At 40.2% G+C, this 20,210-nt stretch overlaps 1 protein-coding gene across 4 annotated transcripts in view; it reads left to right on the forward strand.

The window, feature by feature from the left end:
• Positions 1–20,210, forward strand: part of NPNT (nephronectin) — a 55,458-nt gene that overhangs the window by 14,654 nt on the left and 20,594 nt on the right. For 2 of the 4 annotated variants that reach the window (XM_068403073.1, XM_068403075.1), the window contains exons 3-8: positions 3,760–3,852; positions 7,279–7,371; positions 12,394–12,513; positions 13,324–13,443; positions 18,281–18,415; positions 19,619–19,741. In XM_068403073.1, coding sequence (XP_068259174.1) covers positions 3,760–3,852; positions 7,279–7,371; positions 12,394–12,513; positions 13,324–13,443; positions 18,281–18,415; positions 19,619–19,741 — 684 coding nt within the window. The remainder of the gene's footprint in view (positions 1–3,759; positions 3,853–7,278; positions 7,372–12,393; positions 12,514–13,323; positions 13,444–18,280; positions 18,416–19,618; positions 19,742–20,210) is intronic. The other 2 variants (XM_068403074.1, XM_068403076.1) reach the window with 1 other exon arrangement.

Raw genomic sequence — 20,210 nt, forward strand, 5'->3', positions numbered from 1 at the left:
CTGAAATAATTGCCTGCCATTCAAAGAAATGCTGAAAGTCAGGCTCAAGTGTATTTGTATACCTGGATCTCGTTGCCCATGTTCAAACAGAACCCTTCGGGAGTCAGTAAGTGTATCTGCTGCCATGCAGGGGCATCTCCTCCTTTGGAGAAGGGAGTATTTGCAGGCCGGGGATGGCAGAGCCTGAGCCAGCCCACCTCTCTGGGCCTGGGGACTCTGGCAGAGGTCGGTGGGAAGGGCATGGAGATGTCACCAGTGGAACCCCAGCTAGGTCTGCAGACTTGGCTGAACACCACCTGCTTCTTAAGTACTGAGGACTGTGCAAAGCCCCATTCAAGTTAATGGGAGGATATACAAATTGCTTGGTGAGGGTGGCTTGATTCCTGATAGGCAATGCTGTGGGGTTTATCTGTGGTGTTGGCTAAGTGCATAGAAATTCTTCGATTGTAACACTGTAGTGAATTTCCGCAGCTGTGTATAAATAAGACGCATAAATACTTAAGCAGCCAATGTGCACAGAATGTACTCTAATAAACAGGATTTCTTCACGTACAGTGTTTGGCAGCATAGGTTTCCAAATACCTGTTTAATGTGCAAAAAAAAGCATTTTATGATGACTTTGACTTTATGGATAGTGGTCTGCTAATCATTAGGAAACTTTCCTTGTGGTAGTAGAGATTCTTGAGCTGTAGAATGCTGAGGGGCTGAGATCTCCTTTAACTGAGACTTTTAAAAAGAAAAGAGCGATATCTGTCATGTGATTTAAGAGCATTTCTTAATTATACCTTGAGACTAGGAGGTAAACTAGATCAGGAGTTACCCACCTGTATGTCATATGAGACATTAAATACTGCATAGTATGGAGCTAAGTTTGTTGACTATATATTGGACTAGATGACCTCTTGAAGATCCCATAGATCCCATTGCTTGATTTAATAACATGGCCTATGTTACACATTTCATATCTGTAGACCGTTGTATATTATTTGTTTTAAACAAATGCTAATACATAATTTTTGTTCTAGTACGATATCTACCTACTTGGTTAACTGAGATAATTAAGCAAAACATCTGGTTCCTAATACAAACATATTTGACCTTCTGAATTAGAGGAACATTTTCATTTATAAATGAAATTAAAATCTCATTTATTTCATTACTGAATTTTATAAGGCTTTTCATCTTCAAGTGTGAGATCTTTTTTTCTCTATCTGAGCTGCTGCTGATTTACAATCTGTGCAATTGAGGGAGGGACCAAGACTCTTAAAAAAGTCAGATAAACTAAAGTTGCCATGGGTTCAGCTACTGAACTGTAACACTTCATGCTGATCCCATGGTGCTTTGTGTTTTTTAAAGAATAATTATTGCCTAACTGTATCCCATGCCACAATATGGATTTTCTCTAAAGTGCAGTTGAAATTTCATGGAAGCTTTCAAAAACATCTGTTTCTCTGCTGTAGTTTAGATCACATCTTTTCCTTTTTCACCAGTGACTTCAAAGTCATGAAGCTGGCCTTCTTAGTGTTCATTTTGCCGCCATCACCTCTAATTAGATTTGGGTCTATGATGTCAGGAAGATAAGAGTCTCAGTGTGTAAATGAGCTCTTACACAAAGATCTTTTTTTTCTATTTATGACCATAATGATTAAAAAAGCAGCAATTGTTTCCAAGTACAACGTTCTAGAAGTTTTTCATTATGTATCTGTTGCTCTTCAGTCAAATCTGTCCATTACTCAAGGGCGTACTTTTTGAAACAGACCTTTTAGTAGTCTAAGCAGCCCCTTTCCCTAATGCTTTAATTGAGAGGTGTTTCTGAATCTGAATCCCATTTCTTTGTTTCTGGACAGTGCTTTCTGGAAAAAAAAAAAATCTTGCATTAACTAGAAACATCCTTCCCTGTTGCCTTTTAAGATATTCCTTAAGACAGTTTTTGGAAAGAGACTGCACCATCGTGTTAGGAAGATCTATCAAGAGCAGTGCTGTAGATTTAAAACAAGGTTTTAAGTTCTCAGGCGTTATCACTGGCCATATATATATCTCTAATGTTTAAACAAAAAAAATGCCCTGATAATAAAGGGCAAATGCAGTCCTAAAACTGGAGCAAACTCCTTCTACACCAACAGTTGCTTCTGTGGATGCGTTTGTGGGAACTGCTGATTCTGGGTGCTTTGAATCTTGTGGAAAAGATTTTAGAACATCAGAGATGTATTTACATAGTTCTTCCACAACCAAAACTAATCTCTTGTTTCTGTTTTAATTTTGTTTAATTCAAAGCCGTTGAACAGCTTGGCTAGAATTCAAGCTATGTTTTTGAGTGCCTTCTGACAGATTTCTGTTAAATTACATCCTTAATACATCCAGTTTTATGATACAGCCTGTTGTCAGATTAATTAATATTGCAGCTGGATCTAGTTAGCTACTTTCCAAATTCCAAACAATACTGTTAGTTTAGAAAATGAACTTAAAGCCAGGGTAAATAATAAATCCTGACTACAGGGCATTCAAGTTATGCCACCCTCTGATTTTGGTCTAATTTGTGTCCATCTTGCTTAAAAAGTAAGCTCACCAGAATTTTGCATCTGCATTTTGTTATATAATAATAACCAACATTTTAGAGCATAGTACATACTTTACTCTTCCAGTAGGTTGAAACAGCATGTTTAGTAATAGAAAGACATTTCTAATAAAAAAGATTTGGAAATGGTGTTTGAAATTTTCAGCTGTAAAATGGTTTCCAGAGTTGTGCAGGATTCGTTGCACTCTGAAAATGTTCCTGTTAGCTAATCCTACATCAGCAGAAATACATGAATTCTTATATTTCTTCAAAAGCAATGCGTGTTTTATTATTGAAGTTTTAAAAGTTTATGAATTTGATTTGTGTTATACTGAAAGAGGTACCAAAAAACAGCTTCCTAACCATTATTTCTTGGAGTTCTGTATTTATGCTCCATTTGGGGAATTAGAAATTATCTGGCAAATTTGCCTCTGGAAACAGAATAGACCATAACTTCACATTCTGAGACTATATCTGTACAGCAGGTCGGGTAATAAATGCTTGAAATGTTCTCAGTGGAAGTGACTTGGATGTTTGCAGCGATAAAGCAGCACATTACAATCAGTGTTGCTTTTGCTTTTACCCAATCCTTTTTTCCTCCAAAAGAAAAAAAATAAAAGTAATTCCCATGCCAGAATCCAAACACCCGAAAGGGAGAGATTTAGGCAAAACATTGCTTAATAAGGGGGTAGTGTTGCTCTACAGTCACAGAGGAAAATGATGAATGCTGGGATCTGTGCTACTGCATGTCAGTGACTGACATTGACTTGACTGACAAGTGCCTTGTTTGTATGTTGCCTATGATACTGGTGTACGCATTTTCTATATAGCGGGGGCGTATTCCGGGTTTACCAAATTTCATGTCATGGATCATAGTACGTACATACATAGAGAGAGCAAGTGAAGGCACAGTGCCTGCTTGCTGATTCAGTATTAAAGGGTTTTAATATCCTAGAAACAGCACAATGTAGTGTTGTACAAAAATAGACTACTAACGAGTATCTCACTCTTCCCACATGTGTTGGGGTGGTGGTTATTTTTGAAAGTGCACCTGATGTTTGAACTGTGGTATTTGAAGCATGTAATGATGCTGAAGGGAGGAATATATACGGTACTATTTGTTAGGTGATTGCCATTTGTCTCAAAGTGAAGCACTCTCAGCTGTGACTGGAGTGGAAGAATAATGAGTATTCCTCTATTTGCAGCTATATGCCAGCCAGGATGCAAACATGGTGAATGTATTGGGCCAAACAAGTGTAAGTGCCACCCGGGATACACTGGAAAAACCTGCAACCAAGGTAAGAAAGTGAAGTCCAAGAAAGAGAATTTCTTCTTGAAATCACAAAAGTGTTGTTGATCCCTCTCCCCGCCAAGTGCTGTATGTGTCACCTGCGTTTATGGGGCAACGAACTCATATACCAGGTCTGTTACTGTGGCTATTCTGATATTAGGACTGACATTTGTCAAGAGAATGACAATCTGCAGTGGGATAACACAGGGAAAAAATTGCTTTCATTCAGATGAAATCGATGAGATTAATGTAAAGTATGTATTTACATGCTCTCCTGAATCTGAATCAGTTATTTAAATCCTGTGGTGAGGAGGGAAGGGATACCATCCAGAGGGACCTTGACAGGCTTGAGAATTGGGCCCGTGCGAACCACGTGAAGTTCAACAAGGCCAAGTGCAAGGTCCTGCATGTGGGTCGGGGCAATCCCAAGCACAAATACAGTCTGGGTGGAGAATGGATTGAGAGCAGCCTTGAGGAGAAGGACTTGGGGGTGATGGTTGATGAGAAGCTCAACATGAGCCAGCAATGTGCGCTTGCAGCCCAGAAGGCCAACCATATCCTGGGCTGCATCAAATGCAGCATGGCCAGCAGGTCGAGGGAGGTGATTCTCCCCCTCTACTCTGCTCTCATGAGACCCCACCTGGAGGACTGCGTTCAGCTCTGGGCCCCTAGCATAAGAAGGATGTGGAGCTGTTGGAACGAGTCCAGAGGAGGGCCACGAAGATGATCAGAGGGCTGGAGCACCTCTCCTGTGAAGAGAGGCTGAGAGAGTTGGGGCTCTTCAGCCTGGAGAAGAGAAGGCTCTGGGGAAACCTCATAGCAGCCTTCCAGTACCTGAAGGGGGCCTATAGGAAAGGTGGAGAGGGACTTTTTACAAGGGCATGTAGTGATAGGACAAGGGGTGATGGTTTAAAGAAAGAGGGGAGATTTAGATTAGATTTTAGGAAGAAATTGTTTACTGTGAGGGTGGTGAGACACTGGAACAGGTTGCCCAGAGAAGCTGTGGCTGCCCCCTCCCTGGAAGTGTTCAAGGCCAGGTTGGATGGGGCTCTGAGCAACTTGGTCTAGTGGAAAGGTGTCCCTGCCTGTGGCAGGGGGGTTGGAACTAGATGATCTTTAAGGTCCCTTCCAACCCAAACCATTCTATGATTGGTATTTCATAAAGTCACAATTTTCAGGATTGGATAGTGAAATAATATTTGTTTAATTAAAAAAAATCATTAATGCATTCTTGTTCTTGTGTTTCTAATCCTGCACTAGCTAGGTAGCAATAAACTGTAGTGCATACTTAAGAGCTGGAAACATGACATGTTCTCTTACTGAATTATCAATATAGTTTTGTTGTGTTTTTTTTGCCAAAAATGATCTCCAAAACATGTAATGGTATAAAGATCATAGAGTATAAAACAGAACTGTAATACATGATTTATTAGATTTTGATGCCTAAGACATATTCACATACAAAGATATCTTGATAAAACTGTTCTCTTTTCCAGTTGTCTCAGACTACAGAAAAAGTTCATACGTTTTCTGAGAGTGCTGAGGAAGTATGGTAGAGAAGTGTGACATTTAGAACGATGTTGTTGTTCAAAAATGTACCCTGATGTTTGCTAACCTTCTTTTGACATGTTGATTTTAGAGTGAATTATTTTCTTTAAAAATAGGTACGTATCTATTTTCAGGTTTACTAATCCTTCCCGAACTGATGTGGATATGAATGTTGGATTTTTCAGTTTTGTTTTAAGTTTCATTTATTCTGTCATCTCTCAAATTATCCTGTCTCCTTTTCCCTTTACTTTGGGCTGACATTTTAAAGGATGGGTTGTTATGATTTTATTATTCTACACCCATTTTGGTCAGTCTGGAACTTCTTTAGAAAACAGTGCAGTGAACTAACAGTTGTTGTATGGTACGTAGCAGTTTTTTTATGTACTAATTACTTTAACAATAGCAAAAGAATGCTGTGCAAATTGCTGGAGGCTGCAGTCTTGAACCTAAACTATTCACTTTCCACTAAATGCTAGGGAAGGAAAAAAAAGTGGTGATGAATGATTAAAGGAAGCCTTTTAGGCAGTATTGATGAAATATTCTTGCATGGTATTGGTGGCAAAGTTGCCGTGGCAGATGTGCACAAGGTTTCTGAGATGCCTGCTGACTGTGGTGTCCCAAATGTACTCCAGTTCAGGTGACTACAGTCTTTATCTATTCTATCCTATGGTGAGACCCTTGAGCTGTTCCTGGGATCCGGGGTTGCGTTCTTGCCATGTGCTGATTCCATGTTAGGATGAGAACTGAAAGTGCATAGTGGATGAAGAGTCTGCTTTTGCTGGGAGGAAATTAAAATCGCACAGGATAAGTGTGACCTATGTTATTATACCTTAATATAGCACCTGTCCTGTTCAGTCCATGGGCTGTCTTTCTTATTTCTGTTCTAGAGTAATACTTAGCAATAACAGAAAGTAATGGTGTTGGCAGAAGAAATGGTGGAGTTCCCCTGAAGAGATGAGAGTATTTCTGGGATGTGTGGATGTGTGAATGGTGCTGGGCTGTAAAGTATGCTCAGATTCTTGGTGAAAGGCATTCTTTGAATACAAGCACTGATAAACAGGCTTTACATCTCATCTGTTCATGGGCCTTGTGGATCAAGCCGTATTCCAGGGACCAACGCGAGAGAAGAACCCAGCCTCACAGCAGAAGTGTTGAAGCCAGACTGTGAGATGATGCATGGATGCTTGTCCTTTTCCGGTGGCACAGCAGCTGCTGTGGCAATCTAGACCTCGCTTTAGGTCACTCAGAATTTAGGATTAGCTGATACTTGTTTTATTATGTTGCTATCATCAGCAATTAAATTGCAGTGACTTTGCACAAGAGCTAACCATGTGCTCTCCCCACAGCATTCAAATCTCCTGAGCGGCTTTAGTGTTTCCCTTCTAGCTTTTTGATCTGAGGTTTACAGCTGTAACCAGTTAAGAAAAAAGCTGAGCAACTTGAAAGAAAACACCCTATGCCAGCTCTCTAATTTATAGTGATAATAACGGAACTAATACTTCTTTCAAAATGTGTTCATCAGAAAATTGGTACCTGCTCTTCAATAAGATCTATGTTCACAGACAAATACAGATAGTTGAAAACTTGTGGTTTTTTGCTAGCAATCTAAAGCATATGCAGGTTAACTTTCTGTGGCTGGGAAAGGTTGTCTTTATGCAAAGAATGTAAGGCCAGTTTTCTGTAACTTACTATCCTCTTACTCTGTTTGTTCCAGGAACATGATGCAAAGTTTGCTACGTTCTCTTTGTTAATGCAATTCTTGTCAGCACTTGAGATATATATTTATATATATATTTTTTTTTAATTTATTTAAATTATGAAGTAATGCGTATTACAAAGATCTGGTAATTTCATTTTTATTATGCCTTCTTCCCATCCTGTCAAGATGAGCAGCTATACCCAAGTCCACATGGTCAGAGCAGTGAAGCACTTCTATTCCGCCCCCTGGATCATCATGCAAGAAATATAGCGTCAAGGGGTGAGATGGTCCCGTATTTCAGGTGGCGTGCTCCTTCTACCTGCACAGCTTGAAACAGTAATACAATTTCTTGCGAAGGGGTTGGAGGCTAATAGACCGATGGCTGTGATGCAAAAGCTGAACCTGCAGTGTCATCAGCATGCAGAGCAATAACTGATCGTATTTCCTTGATGCTGCGTGACTGTATTCCCAAAAGGCTTGGCTCTCCACCATACTCACGGTTGTAACTTGCTTTTGTTTCTTTCCTCTGCTCTTCTTTCAGGGCCTGCACTTTTTATTTGTTTCCGAGTTCCTTTGTAAAGTGAGAGGGATGGAAATTGTTTATCAGGTTAGATAAAGACAAAACTGTGATTTACATAAAGCTGGAAGTTAAAGAAAATGGAAGTTGTTAACTTCTGGATTTGGCAGTTGATTAATCAGACTGAGTGATGTGAACAAAACTCAGGGTGATACAAATCTCCTCTCATAAGTTTGAAATGGTAGTGTGATGATAATTGCTGGAAATGAAAGCTGATCTGCTATTTATAGTATTGTCATAACAGTTTAATTTTTTCCTTGGTTTCTGGTCCCTGGTTTTCTGTTTTCAAAGTCTGAGTAAATTTGGTGTTGAATATTTGGCCTCTATGTTGCCTGATCCGAGTTAGCTAATAGGTAGAAAAAGGCAGAAAAGGTCTGAGTGCTGGAGTCTTCTGCAGCAGCTAATTAAAGAAAGCAGCAGAGTGTATTGCATCTGCCTAAGAATAAGTGCCCCATTGTTAAGCCTGTACTGGAGTCGGTCATTATCCAAGATCATGTGTGGTGCCGCACAGTAGGCAAAGAAGTCACATCCAGATTTGCCAGCACAGCGCTCTTATCCTTTCCTTGCATTCACGTTTTTATTTCATTTCTTTAAAAATAAAATACCTGTGCTCATTAGCCTGTGCTCGTGTTACAGACCTGCTTTCCATAGTGCCCAAAACTGCTAGTCTGCTTTCATGTACAGGACTGTCTTATGTTATTTTGAAATTAAGAATGCTGATTTTGCATTGACTGTACAATTGTAGGCAACTTGGGAATTTAAGTGCCTGAGCAGTGAAATTCTCAAGTGCAGGACAGTGAGTAGACATTCCTGGAAATAAAGTAAAGGGATTTGTTAAACTTTTTAATAGTGTTGGGCTTTATGTTTTAAATTCAAGTGTGAGATTATAAGTGAGTAAAAGAAATGATGATATTTTATTAAAAAGAAAAATGATGTAAAATGTTATTTTTATTACCCTTTGAGTTTATGCATTTTAGCTTTCAATTTTTTAGAGGAAACTTCTGCTGTTTTCTTATTTTCTCTTTTGATGCATAGACATTTATACTGAGATGCCTTTATAGATGTTGCTTGAAATACACAATTGATCAGTAACCAGCATTTGTTCAAGAGGTATGTTGCTATGGCTGATTTTTTGACTGCTAACATTAGCCTGAACCTGTTCTTGACAAAATAGACCTTACTTAAGGAACAAGAAACACACAAACAGATGAGTATATAAATAGCAGGAATGTTTCAGTCTCCCCCAGTCCACGTGCAGTACATCCGGACTCTTCTTAGGGAAGCACGCTGCTACAGATTATGGGTGCGTGGAGGTGGATCAAGAGAGCTGTCAGCATATTCATACAGGCCTTTATGTAGAACCAGCAGGACCTGCCAGTAATCGTACAATGTACCTCCTAGGAAACTGAGTGGTGCTTGTAGGGCAGTTTCCGAGTATGTGCCCGTCTGCACTGGTGAAAAGAGGAAAAGTTGCATTTTGGGGAAAATAACATGGGCTGAGCAGTATGCTCGAACACATCTGACCTATTTGCAGGCTAGCTTCTCTCTTAAGCAGCCATAGCACTGCCAGTACTTGTTTTCCTGAACAGTAGCATTCATTCTGACTCCATAAGGTTAAAAAATCTGTCAATAGCTAATTTCAAAGGCAAAAGTGACAACCTGTGACACAGGAGGTTTAGGATTAAGTGGAGCTGTGCTAACAGCCTGTTTCTGCTGCCTTGTGACCTTAGCTTTCTGTTACATCAGCCAAGGTTAAAAAATTTGAACTTTTTCAAGGCACAGGCATTTTACTTTCAGCATGTTTTTAAGATGTGAATCAAAAGCTGATGTTGACAGCATTTCTTCAGAGGCAGAAATAGAATGAAGCAAAGAAAATAGAAATAATTTAGTCAAAATTCCACAAATGAAAAGCGTGTGATGTGATATCCTAATACAGTTGATTGCACCTACTTTTTAAGATCAGGTTATTCTCGGAGTATGTTACTAATAGCTGTCTATTTGTCAGTACCAGAGCTTTCATTTCTGTACTAAGAATACTTTGTACTAAATGGTGGTGTAGGATTCAGAGTCCTGTAGAAAGATCCAATTATTTAAGGCTCGTAATGTAATCTGTACTTTATGCAAGATGGTAAATGGAGAACAGTCATAAATTCTTATAATTTTCAACTTTGGATCTGTAGTTGTAGCTCTGGAAATAAATGTGAGACAGTTCTTAAGGGTAAAGACTTCAGGAGTATCTGAACTTAGGAACTGAAGTGCAGTGGGATGTAAGCAGTAGAAGTTAACACAGGCGCTGTTAAAATCCTGCCCTGTAAGCTTAATTTCAGCATTACCTTTCCTCATACCTTTCTCATCCTGTCCCTACTTCTAGCTAAGTATTTTATACTTAGCTCTGTTATGCATTTATTTTGTAAAGTGATGCTTTTTGTACAAAAGGGGAAGAATACAGATAATTTAGACTTAGAGAACTTTTCTTTCTCTTACTTCAGAATGATCGTTGTCCGTGAATCTCAGAATAGCCAGTCATGTGGGCTCGGTGGGGATACTTTTATGAAGTCCAGCTCTAACAGAGTTTTTGAATTTAACAATGACTTTTTTAACAGACGTGTTGCATGTGGAATAAATATGTTAATGCAGCTATAACGTCTGTCAGGAGCTGCCTAATTGTTTACAGAAGAAAGTTTTACAGAAGAAAGAAAAAAGCAGCTTTTTCTGCTGCCCAGAGAAGTTTGCCTACCAAAATGTGAACTTTCACCTGTTTATTGTTGAGCATTTTTGTGTATTTTTTTTTTTTACACAAAGATTTTCACAATGAAACTTGCCCTTCCCCTCTGGCATAATAATCTGACGCTTTTCCATCTGACCAATGCACGTAGTCTATCAATAGTCACAACTCTTAGCTGAAGATCCTGTTTCACAGTAGAAAATGTACAGCTCTTCTACAGCTGTTTCCCTCAAACCCAGCACGTACACTTTTGTGATTGTGGTATTGGTGCCTGCTGGATGAAGTATATTCTCCTAGCAACTCCAGAAATGTTTTCAAACTCCCAAAGAGTGAGAGCTGAAAAGGGATGGTCTTTCTGCAACGCATGATCTGCAGGAAGACTATGGATATGGTCATCACTCCTTGTTTGTCAGGCACATGTCCAGCCCTTATTTTGGCAACTTTTCCTTACTGAAGTGCTGCCTACACTCACCTGGTCTTCCTCACCACTCTAGGAGCAAATATTTCCCTTCAGGCTTCCTAGAAACATCTTGTTCACCCTTCTGCAGGAAGAAAGGGAAAATTATGTCCCTTACCCCCCTACCCTCTCACAGCAGAGGGGAACAGGAAGTATCCTTATCCCTAAACCTGCTGCTCTTCCTGAGGCCTTGGAAAATGAAGTACAAAAGGTCATATCGTCAGTTAGGGGAAAGGTTGGGGGAAGGGCAAATATCTGTCTGCATGGTGCTCACTATTCCTCGACCCCATGAAGATGAAAACAAAGTAGGTCAGAAGACAACAGATTTAATGATACATGTAAACGCTGCTAAGAATTACTGACTTCATTCTAACCAGAGCTGTATACGTCTTTCTGTTTTAACATCTTAACTCTAAGCCTTCACATCTAGTCCATAGAAAGCATGCGTCATCTCCTCAGCTGGCATTTTATAAAGTGGCTACTGTGTTCATGTGTCTACCACGTGGTAGGAGCCCCAAGGCTTACCTTTCTGCTAGGTGAACTGGGGAGTGACTTTTGATGAGAATGTGCTTAATAGTGGAGATGGTTTTTGAAAAGTTCCTGAAAATAACAGTGACTCTCTTACTGTAACAGACCTCCAGACAGCATTGTGCAATATTGGAGATAAGGGTTGGTAACTCAGTTGTTTAAATACTTCCTGGCTGGATTTGTGAATAGATTTATTATTTTCACCTTTATTGTCATCTTTATTCATCAGTACACAAATAACTAAGTAACAAATTATTCTGGTTTACCCAGATAAAACCAACACGTATTCTTGGAAGAGAATTCTGAAGGAAATGCTCACTCAATCTTTACTTCTTGTTAGAAGCCTTGTCTACTAATATGAAAATTGTAGGCTGAATATTTTCAGTTTAAGTCATGAATTCTATATTAAATTGTAAATCTGAAATAGTAGTCTTCATGGATAGTCCTTGTCAAATATCAGTGATGTCAGATACCTTTTTTCCAGTATTTTCTAGATGGCAAGGAGTACATTTTTTTCTGTGTGATTGTTTAAAGTAGGTTAGCATTGAGCTTTCCTACCTTCCTCTGCGACTAATTTTGAAGCATGTTAGTGAATCACTGAATTGCTATCAGAATCACTGATAGTGATTGCAGCAGTGACATTTGCTTTCTCCTTCCTCCTCCTCCAGAGTTCTGGCTGGTCCTGGACACGGCATCAATGTGAATAGTGGCAAGTTGTGGGCAGCCTGAGCTTGTGCATTGCCTAATGAAACTTCTGTTGGCACTTAATCTAATGCTAATACTGTCATTTCTGAAAGGGTAGCTGTGAAACAGAAGAAAATAAACCACTTGGCAGGAGGGGTGAACAGTGCTTTGTGCAGGATGTTCTGGACACTTGCTATCAGCTGGAGTGCATATCAAAAGCTAATTGCCATATTTTTCCTTCTTTCTCCAGGAACTTGAACTAGTAGTTTGTTCACACGTATTTTGTATGTTTTCTTTTCCCACCTCCTTCCCTTGTACCCTTCATTTCAGATCTAAATGAGTGTGGACTAAAGCCACGGCCGTGCAAACACCGGTGTATGAATACCTACGGCAGCTACAAGTGCTACTGTCTGAATGGCTACATGCTTATGCCAGATGGAGCGTGCTCGAGTACGGCAAGGCTTGTTCCTTTTTTCAAGCTCCTCAAGATCCCTACTTGGGTTTCCCTGGGAAACTTTTATGAAATGAAGATGAATCCCAAAGTAAAAGATTAATCTTACTGGAAATTAGGCAGTTGTGCAAGATGAGCTGCTTTTGTCTAATGAAATTAGGCTGAACAAAACAAGAGCAAATATTTTGATTTTATTAGTTTTATTACAAGTTTCCCCAGAAGCATTCTTCAGTGCTGTAAATCACTGTTAATTGGCCTTCAAGGACAAGTGCTTGCAGTTTTCATTGCAGCAAGACACCTGCAATTCTGCTGTATTATGTCCTTATGAATGTAAAATCATTAAAGCTGCAGATGTTGGTTGTTTGACTGGTATAAAATTGTACTGTCATCTCTCTGGAAATCAGGTTCCTACTTGCTCCCATAAAAGTGGTTATTTGGAGTGTCTGTACAGAGAGAAGGGGAGAGGAATTACCTTTAATTAAAGATGCTTCTATTTTAAAATGGCAGTACCGTGCAGGAGTGTTATAGTATATACTGGGCTTTATATTCCTCATGGGGGCTGCATTCCATGACACAACTTGTTACAGTTGTGGTGGTTTTCTTTTTTTTTTTTCTTAGAGATGCAATTTATGGGAAGAAAAAATTTACTGCGTTTGCTGTTTAAAGCCTGAATGGATGCCTGTCAAATTCAACATGCATTTTTCCACTTCTATCATAATTATACAACGTTTTAATTCTCCAAAGTTTTTAGTCATTTTCTGGTACTGATCGGAGTCCTTCTCTAAATATGTTCAATTATTTTTCTCTAGATGCCCTTTCTTGCTCTATGGCAAACTGCCAGTATGGCTGTGATGTACTGAAAGGGGAAGTACGCTGCCGCTGTCCTTCTCCAGGACTGCAGCTAGGGCCTGATGGCAGGACTTGCATAGGTAGGTGATCAAATGTAGATTTAATTTTTTTTCCCCAAAATGTTTTTTCCTTACATTGAATACAGTTCAAGAGAGTTTATCAGATGTATTTAGAATGCATCATACGTGCAGTTTACAGACATTACAATGAGAATTGGGATAGGCACGTTGCTCAGGTGCTCTCAAGTGGTCTGTGTCAGAGATCGCCAGTGTTTTCTTCCAGTCCTGCAAGGTTCATTGACTACTTAAAACTCACACGGGCTGCTTGGCATCCAAGCCCTTTGCCCTTACCACTCCTGTTATTGGGTCATTTTAAACTATTGCTAACAGAGACTGCAAAATCCCTGCCTGCATAAAAAAAGGAATAGGGAGGTCAGCTCTCCCTCATACCCAACAAGGTGGTGCTTAGGCTCACGGAGCAGAGGGGTATTTTGTGCCAGTCATTGAGATTATACTGGGCCAAGGTGAAGGTCTGTGCACGCTCCCAATATTAATGGGATTGAAGCTACTGTCTTTCTTCCATACTGTGAAAACTCCAAGTTGAAATAAACTCAGGAATTCAGACTGTATAAAAGTAAAATGTTTTGTTCCCACATTCGTGAGCATGGAAAAAGTGCTTATGGTTAATCAGACTGTACTGTGCCATACTACTATGGTCTGAGGAACAGTGTAACGTGTGGTTGCATTAGTCATTAACTATACATCCTGTGTGGATATGATGCTCCAGTGATTTTATTATTTATATCCTATGAAATGCTACAGTTCCATAACCAGTAACTACACTTGCACTGAAAGAATGTAAGAGAATGTGGATGCCCTAATTTTCCATTTGGGTGTCATGGCTGTCCACAGGGGAAGTGGTTCTCCAAGTGGCTGACCCATGTTGACCGAGAATTTGTTGGTAGAGCAAGGGACAGGTTCTAGATCTTCTGATGTGAGGAGCAAGCTCAGCTCTAAGTCAGAGGCTTTCTGAAGTGCATGATTGGCATGTATATGTATGCAAAAGAATGGGTAGAACAGGAGAAAAAAACCCACCATTGTTACATGCTGAAGGGATTGAATTGTGATTAATCACACTGTGGATATTATGGCAGACAGAGATCTTTGGAAGAGACTTATGCTATGCCATAGTGGGCTCAGTGATTTTAAGCATAAATTCAAGGGAGTTATACCAAGTACAGAAATTTGCTAGAAAAATACTTGCAAGGTTCTCCTACTGTGCATTTTTATATTCAGGCAAACTTCATACTTTGAAATAAACAAAGTGTACTTTTAATGCCGAAGACTAGCACTCAAACCAGTTATATGAAGCTCTTTCAGTTCTTCAGTGTAGTTTTCAAAACAACACTTTTTTCCCTGGAAAGGTGAAGAACTGTGTACCCACATTTCAGTTGAGTGTGCATCATTCAGATAGATCTCATAACCTGGTTTTAAAATTTTCCACAAAAATTTCAGAGCAGTCTGGTACAATACAGAGGAAGTACAGCGAGAGATGTCTGTCCTTCATGGGTCATAACATGACCTACTCCCCTTTTTGGTAAGAAGTGATTTTGTGTTGTCTCTCTATCAAGTTTGAGTTGTACTAAAACCAGTAAATACCTCCAAGAATTGAAGCTATTTGGGGCTGAGACTGTGCCTTTTCCTCACATGTGCACAGCCCCGTCACTGTTTGGGGAGGTTGTCAGCTTCAGCGAGGGTCTGGGTATTGATTGCTGCAGTACAAATAGAAGTGTAGATGATGGTGAAAAAAATCAGGTGTGCATTGGCTGAATCTCATTAAATCCTTGTTTGAGGAGAGTTTGAAAGACAGCTGGGAGTGTAATGCTTATTTTTAGCACAGGTGGAAATTCCTCTAGGCATTATTCTATTCTTAGTTTAACCCATGCTGATTGTTCTTTTGTTAAAGTGTTCCTTACACACAATCAGTAAAGAGCCACCAAACAGTTTGGCTACGAAGCTAAATCACATAAACTAAATAACAATGAATTGAAAAAGAATTCAGCAAAGTATTCAGTGAAAATACGGATTAATTGACTAATTAATTGATTAATGACTCTTGACTCAATGAATCAATTGTTTGCCAGCTTTTTGGATTGGGATTTTCATTTAATGAAATTAGCAGTATACACATTTCAGCTTCAGAAGGTATGAAATTATTTGAGGACTGAAAATAATTATTTTCACCGTAAAATAAGTTCTTTCTAGTTGTTTGGTTGTGTATAGAAACTTCAAAATATGGCATTGTAAACTTAAAAATCACACTATTTTTAAATCAATCTCATAGTTGTTTAGTGCTTGAGTTGATAATATGGTCATACTTACAGCAGGAGAGAAGCAAGACTGTAATTCTGCTGTGCTGTTGAACACTGACCATCACAGGCATTAGGTGCTGTCTGTATTATGTGCCTTTGGAGCAGCTCCCTGGCGCCAAGTCTGGGCATGCACCTCCATGGTAGACCAGGCTGTGATCAGAACACAAATCACCCCTTTGTGCCGTGGTTTTCAAAGGAAGGAGGCATTAGCCGTGGCACGTTGCAGCAGGCAAAGGGAAACAGCCTTACACCATTTGGGCCCAGGTGTGAGTTGGCATGGGTCCATGGGCTTGAAAGAAGCCACAGTCACGGTACTATTTGAGAGCTGCAGGGAACTAATCGTAAGCACTTGCATACCGTCTTCTAGCTTATGACTGAAAAGTGGTTTGCCCACCAGTAATGAGCATCCACCCACCTCATATTAAATGCAAGCAGTAGGCTGTTACTTTTTTCCATTATTTTTGTGTCAGTTTTCAACAGTGTATTGATGAGCAGTTTAGTCCTGTGTCTTTCGCATGTATAACTGCCTAGAAAATTAAACAATACCACTACAGTGCTCTCATCATCTAACCTACTTCTTGCCTTATGGGAATTTGCAAAAACATGAATGTGTGCAGAGGGAAAGGCAGGACAAGCTACATTAGGTTTTAAAAATCATAATCCAGGCCATGATGACATATATTCAGTGGCTAATCTTTTTCTTACTGAATTCCTTTTTGAAGTTGTGGTTTAAAGATTAAAAAACCAAAACCAAACCCTAACTCATAGTAATCAAGCGTCTGAAATTCGCAGTCTTGAAATAATATTTTAATAAAGAGTAGAAAACTGTGGCTTGTAAATTAAATGACTGTAAGGAACACAGTAGAATTAGTAAAACTGTTAATAGTGTACTCAAAGCCTAAAACATTAATGGTAGATTCCAACCAAGAGGCAGATTTATAGGGGGATTCAGGCATGTGGAGAGGTGCCCAGTATTGGCCTTGTTCTCTTTCTCATTTGGGCCTTTACCGTGGCATTGTGGAAGTGCTCCCATCTGAGAGTAAAGGAGAGCTGTTATTTTGGAGCAGTCTGATGGGCCAGGAGTGTGGGAGCTGAGGGGCTGAATCCTTGCTGTCTGCAGAAATTCTTCATGCAGAGTGGGACGGTGCCAGCACGAGCTATTGGGAGAGCCCATCCAGCCAGTAATTCGTGGCTTTAGGTCACTTCTTTTGACTGTGAGAAACACAGCCTGGAGAATTTGGAGCTACATCTCCCCTGTGTCAGGTAGCTGCCCTAACTAACCAGCAGTTTTGTGGTAACGTTTTTTCTGTGCTGTGCAAGAGGCTCAGGCTTCTCTCTGCCTTGTTCAGGCCTCTTTCACGAGCAGCAGGGCATCAATCACTTGGCTTTGTTTTGCACTCTTGACACCTGCAGCTGAAGTGCTCCTTTTGGGAAAAGAATTGTGTGGAGAGAAAAATCTTGCTTTCCCGTAGATCAAGAGCCTGATAGAGCTGCAGAGCAAAGGCTTGAACCGTGCGCTGTAGATAACCAACAAAATATCGTGAGTGGAGTGCGTCAGAGGCAGCCATGCATGGCAGGTCTCTATCTCAGCGAAGAATTAGGGTTCAAGTACTCAACAGGCTTCAGCTTGGTGTCCAAGGGCTACAAAGTGAGTGGTAGCACAAGCAGCTTTTGTGTATCAGCCTGACCTCATCTGAGAGTTTCCCAGACAGTGAAAGCAGCACTGGGTGAGCATCGGCTGCTCCCTGAGCCTCTGCCTGGCTTGTTAGTCAGCGTGAAGAACGGCAGCTTCTGGGAGATGAGGGACATCAGACACTTACTGAGCATCACCCGTGTGTTCCCACTCCCCTGTCCTTGCCTGGATGTTGCTGGATATCAGGAGAAATTTCTTCACCGAGAGGACAAACCACTTTGTACTGCAGGGTGATGTACTTTGATATGCATGTGCTACAGGAACAATATTTCAGGCATGTTTGAGAAAAAGAATTACTGGGGTAGTTTTTATTACTATTCCTTGCCTGTAAATCCAGGTGCTGTCTTCATAACCAGGCAGGGCTTAGTGGGACAAAAGGAAGTTGTACAAATAGCATGAAATAGCTTTTCTTCAGACAAATACCATTACAGTTTTAAGGATGAGTGGTTTTAGGCCTTGAAGAAGCTGTTGTGTGTTCTGTGGGGAATTAGAGAACATCTCCTCTCCTGGGAAGGGTACCGGGATGGCAAGAGCATAGAGCAAGCGTTCCAAAGTCAGTAGCAATGCTCATTACGCCAGTGCATCTGTTGTCCTTCACAGTATTTGTAAAAGTTTCTGCCACAGGAGGCATAAAAATCTGGGCTTGTGACCAAGAGCTGAACTGAGATGGCACAGCCAGAAGAAGTGCTCAGGTATTACTGCTGGCTGACCAGCTTGTAGCCAAAAGGACTTTATCAAAAATACTTCGGCTGTTCTTCTTTAGTTTTTCATTTTGTGAAACCAGTTTGATTTAGATAGTATAGATTGTATTTTAACTGCTGTTAAGAATAATGCAGTTCCTTTGTTTCCACAGATATTGATGAATGTGCTACTGGGAGAGTTATCTGTCCGCGATTTAGGCACTGCGTCAATACTTTCGGAAGCTACATTTGCAGGTGTCATACAGGCTTTGATCTAATGTACATCGGAGGCAAATACCAATGTCATGGTAATAACAACTTATTTCTTATGTGCATGTAATAGAGCTGTGTACTCTGAATGGAAATCAATGGTTTAAAGAGTAATGTTTACTTATTGCGGCTGAAATGTTGAAGCAGGTTGTTTTAGGTTGCACTGCCTCTGTATTTTAGGAAAGGGTGGATTATAGAAATAGACTGTGAAAAAGAAAGCATATATTTGGCCCCCACTCTTGTAACTGGTTCTCCTGTGAAAGCTAGTAGGAGAGCAGAGCCTTTCCAAAGCCTTTGTCCCCCCAGGTTTCACTGTGCACAGGCAGTTGTAGGTTTGGAGCAGCATATGAGCCTAGGCTATATCTGAGCTGTAATGCAGGTGTGCTCCGTAGCATGCCCCAAGATCCAAGATAAGAAAATGTGGCTAGAGCACCCCCAGCTTGTTCCAACCCATGCTGCCCAACTTTCCTTCCCCTGAAGACAGGTGGGGAAAAGGCAGGGGTTGTGAAATAACCTGTCTTTGTCTGGACATGAGACTGGAATGCAGCTGGTGTATGCCCTTCAACAAAGATGCTCCCAGGTCCCACCGTCTTAGTTTGCCAGGGCCTCAACTGGCTATGATCCTTTCACTGAAAAAAGGATCATGTGGAGATAATGGGGCATTGCTTTATGTTTGTTTAATTTTTTTTTTTTGAGAGAAATATCTATGCAGAGCACTGGACTTTGGAGATTTTTGCTTGCATCACTAACAACAAACATGGAAATGCCATACAAGATGTTTCAAGCAGTTTCTACTTGATGTAGAAACATCTGTACAGATGTATAATAGAGGAAGCATTTTATGAAAAAAGTTTAATACATGTGTGATTAAGAACATGCATATTCCTACACTCAGTTTTTCTTTTCTTACTGTGTCACCTTTAAGAAGTGGCTATTAAAATTGTGATCTTCATGATCTCAACTGCAATCTACCCACAGCACATCACTGAAGGTGATGCTAAGGTATAACCTGAGCAATACCAGAGTTACACAACAGTCCCTTTTACCCTAACGTTTGTATCACCACATTGATTTGTGACTGTCTGTCTTCCTTTTCCCACTGGCAATTCAGTTTTATTAAATTTTTCAAAACTAAAAATATTTTCCTAATGACCATACTACTGTTTGTGTTTTTGCAGGGATAAGCGGAAAGTCAAGTTTCTTTGATGTCAGTGATTTTTTTATGTAACTTTCTGTTGCAGATATAGATGAATGTTCCCTTGGCCACCATCAGTGTGGTAGTTTTTCACGATGTTACAATACACCAGGATCCTACAAATGCAAGTGTAAAGAAGGGTACAGAGACAATGGAACAAACTGCATACGTATGTAATGCTCCTTTTAAAAAGGGAATTCTGAAAGTTAATGTGTCCCATGTTGTAAATTTTGAGATACAGCACTGTCAGGCTCAGTTTCTCCTAACTATTTTTAATACTTAATAAGGGGCCAGGGAATGTAGTCAGAGTTTTCTGAGTCTTAGCATGCCTCGGTAAAAATACCTTTCCCTGAGACATTTTCATAATTAGAAAGAAATTCACCTCTCCCTATTCACAGCTTGATTCTAGAGATTGCTTCAGGATGAGAACAACTGAGTAAGCAGGGTAGGTCTGGTCAAACAGTACATATTACTCATACCCTGTTGTTATTATGTACACTCTGCAACTGGCCCATTTCAGCAGCTCACCCCATCCACTCCCCACTGTTCCCCAGATGTGAGCAGAGCCAAGAGGGAGGATTTCTCTGGAAGAATTCCCTGTTGGAGAATTCCCTTCCTCGCGTTTCGCTTGGGAGAAG

Source organism: Nyctibius grandis, chromosome 6, assembly GCF_013368605.1.
Source record: "Nyctibius grandis isolate bNycGra1 chromosome 6, bNycGra1.pri, whole genome shotgun sequence".
In the NCBI taxonomy this organism is placed as follows: domain Eukaryota; kingdom Metazoa; phylum Chordata; class Aves; order Nyctibiiformes; family Nyctibiidae; genus Nyctibius; species Nyctibius grandis.